The sequence below is a fragment of the Mus pahari genome, chromosome 4 (genome assembly GCF_900095145.1).
Source record: "Mus pahari chromosome 4, PAHARI_EIJ_v1.1, whole genome shotgun sequence".
NCBI classification, from domain to species: domain Eukaryota; kingdom Metazoa; phylum Chordata; class Mammalia; order Rodentia; family Muridae; genus Mus; species Mus pahari.
In genome coordinates, this window is record NC_034593.1 from 86809809 (window position 1) to 86811054 (window position 1246).

At 50.0% G+C, this 1246-nt stretch overlaps 1 protein-coding gene across 2 annotated transcripts in view; it reads left to right on the plus strand.

Annotated features, from left to right (window-relative positions):
* Itga10 (integrin subunit alpha 10) overlaps positions 1-892 on the plus strand; it is an 18209-nt gene extending 17317 nt beyond the window's left edge. For both annotated transcript variants that reach the window (XM_021196667.2, XM_021196669.2), the window contains 3 exons: positions 49-63; positions 395-535; positions 816-892. In XM_021196667.2, coding sequence (XP_021052326.1) covers positions 49-63; positions 395-535; positions 816-881 — 222 coding nt within the window. In that variant the 3' untranslated portion in view covers positions 882-892. The remainder of the gene's footprint in view (positions 1-48; positions 64-394; positions 536-815) is intronic.
* Positions 893-1246: the final 354 nt, after the last annotated feature.

A 1246-nucleotide genomic window follows, 5' to 3' on the forward strand; every position in this document is an offset into this window, starting at 1 on the left:
CTCTGCCTCCCAAGTGCTGGGATTAAAGGCGTGTGCCCTGGGCATCAGATCTTGTTACAGATGGTTGTGAGCCACCATATGGTTGCTGGGATTTGAACTCCGGACCTTCGGAAGAGCAGTCAGGTGCTCTTACCCACTGAGCCATCTCACCAGCCTGCTTCAGTGTTTTTAAGTAGAAAGAGGTTTCGTTTTTTGAGTGAGGCTGAGTTAAAGGGCAGACATAAAACACAGGTCAGGGGTGGTGATGCCTGCCTGTAATTCAAGTAGTGGGGAGCTGAGAGAGGAGGCTTGCCGTGAGCTGAAGGCTGGCCTGGGACATGAAATGAAACTGCCTCAAACGCAAGCAAACAAACCAAGCCACAAAAAGCCACCTCAAAAAGCCAAGCAGGAAAAGACAAAACAAACCCTCTTTGCTATGCAGAGCCACTTGGAGGTAATTCAGACCCTCCCGACCCTCATCTCCCTGTGGATCCTCGTTGGCAGCGTCCTGGGGGGGCTGCTCCTGCTTGCTCTCCTTGTCTTCTGCCTGTGGAAGGTAAGGTCAGCTTTTGTGGGTGGTGGAGCATCTTATTCTGTTGGAAAGGAAGGACAGGTTCTGTGCTAGTCAGTTAGGATGGGGTTGGGGGCGGCTGCCATGTTCAGCTCTTCTTGACTCTGTCCCACAAATGATGGTTGAATCAACCTAAGCCAAATAAAATAAATTTGAATCTCATTTTTGGAAACAGAATAGAAGCGAAGACCTCAGATAATCGAGGGCTATTGGCAAGGCCCCCAGCAGGGACATCTGGCAATGACTGGTATCTTTTCCTCTATAGCTTGGCTTCTTTACCCGTAAGAAAATCCCCAAAGAAGAAGAGAGTGAGGAGAAGTTGGAGCAGTGACTGCAGCAGGCTCAGATGCCCACTTTGGCAGCCTTTTCCTTTTCAAGAGACTGCGTTGGAGGCTCAAAGGGGAAAAGATGCTGCCTGCATGTGTCTCCAGGCCTGCAGCCTGACTTGACTTTTGAGCCATGGGGATGCTTCTGGCAAGAGATGAAGCTTTGCCTTAGCTGAGCAGGGCTGGCACCAAAACACATAATATCCTCACCCTGTGCATCTCCTCCTCCCAACAACTTCCACAGCCAGCATTGGTTCTTTGTTTTGGACCCTATCTTCCCCATTACCAGGAGTCAAAAGATTTTGCTCCTGACTCTCAGATTCTGTTTGTCCTCCCTCTCAATTCCGAAAAGGTTATCCTTCCCCTCCCC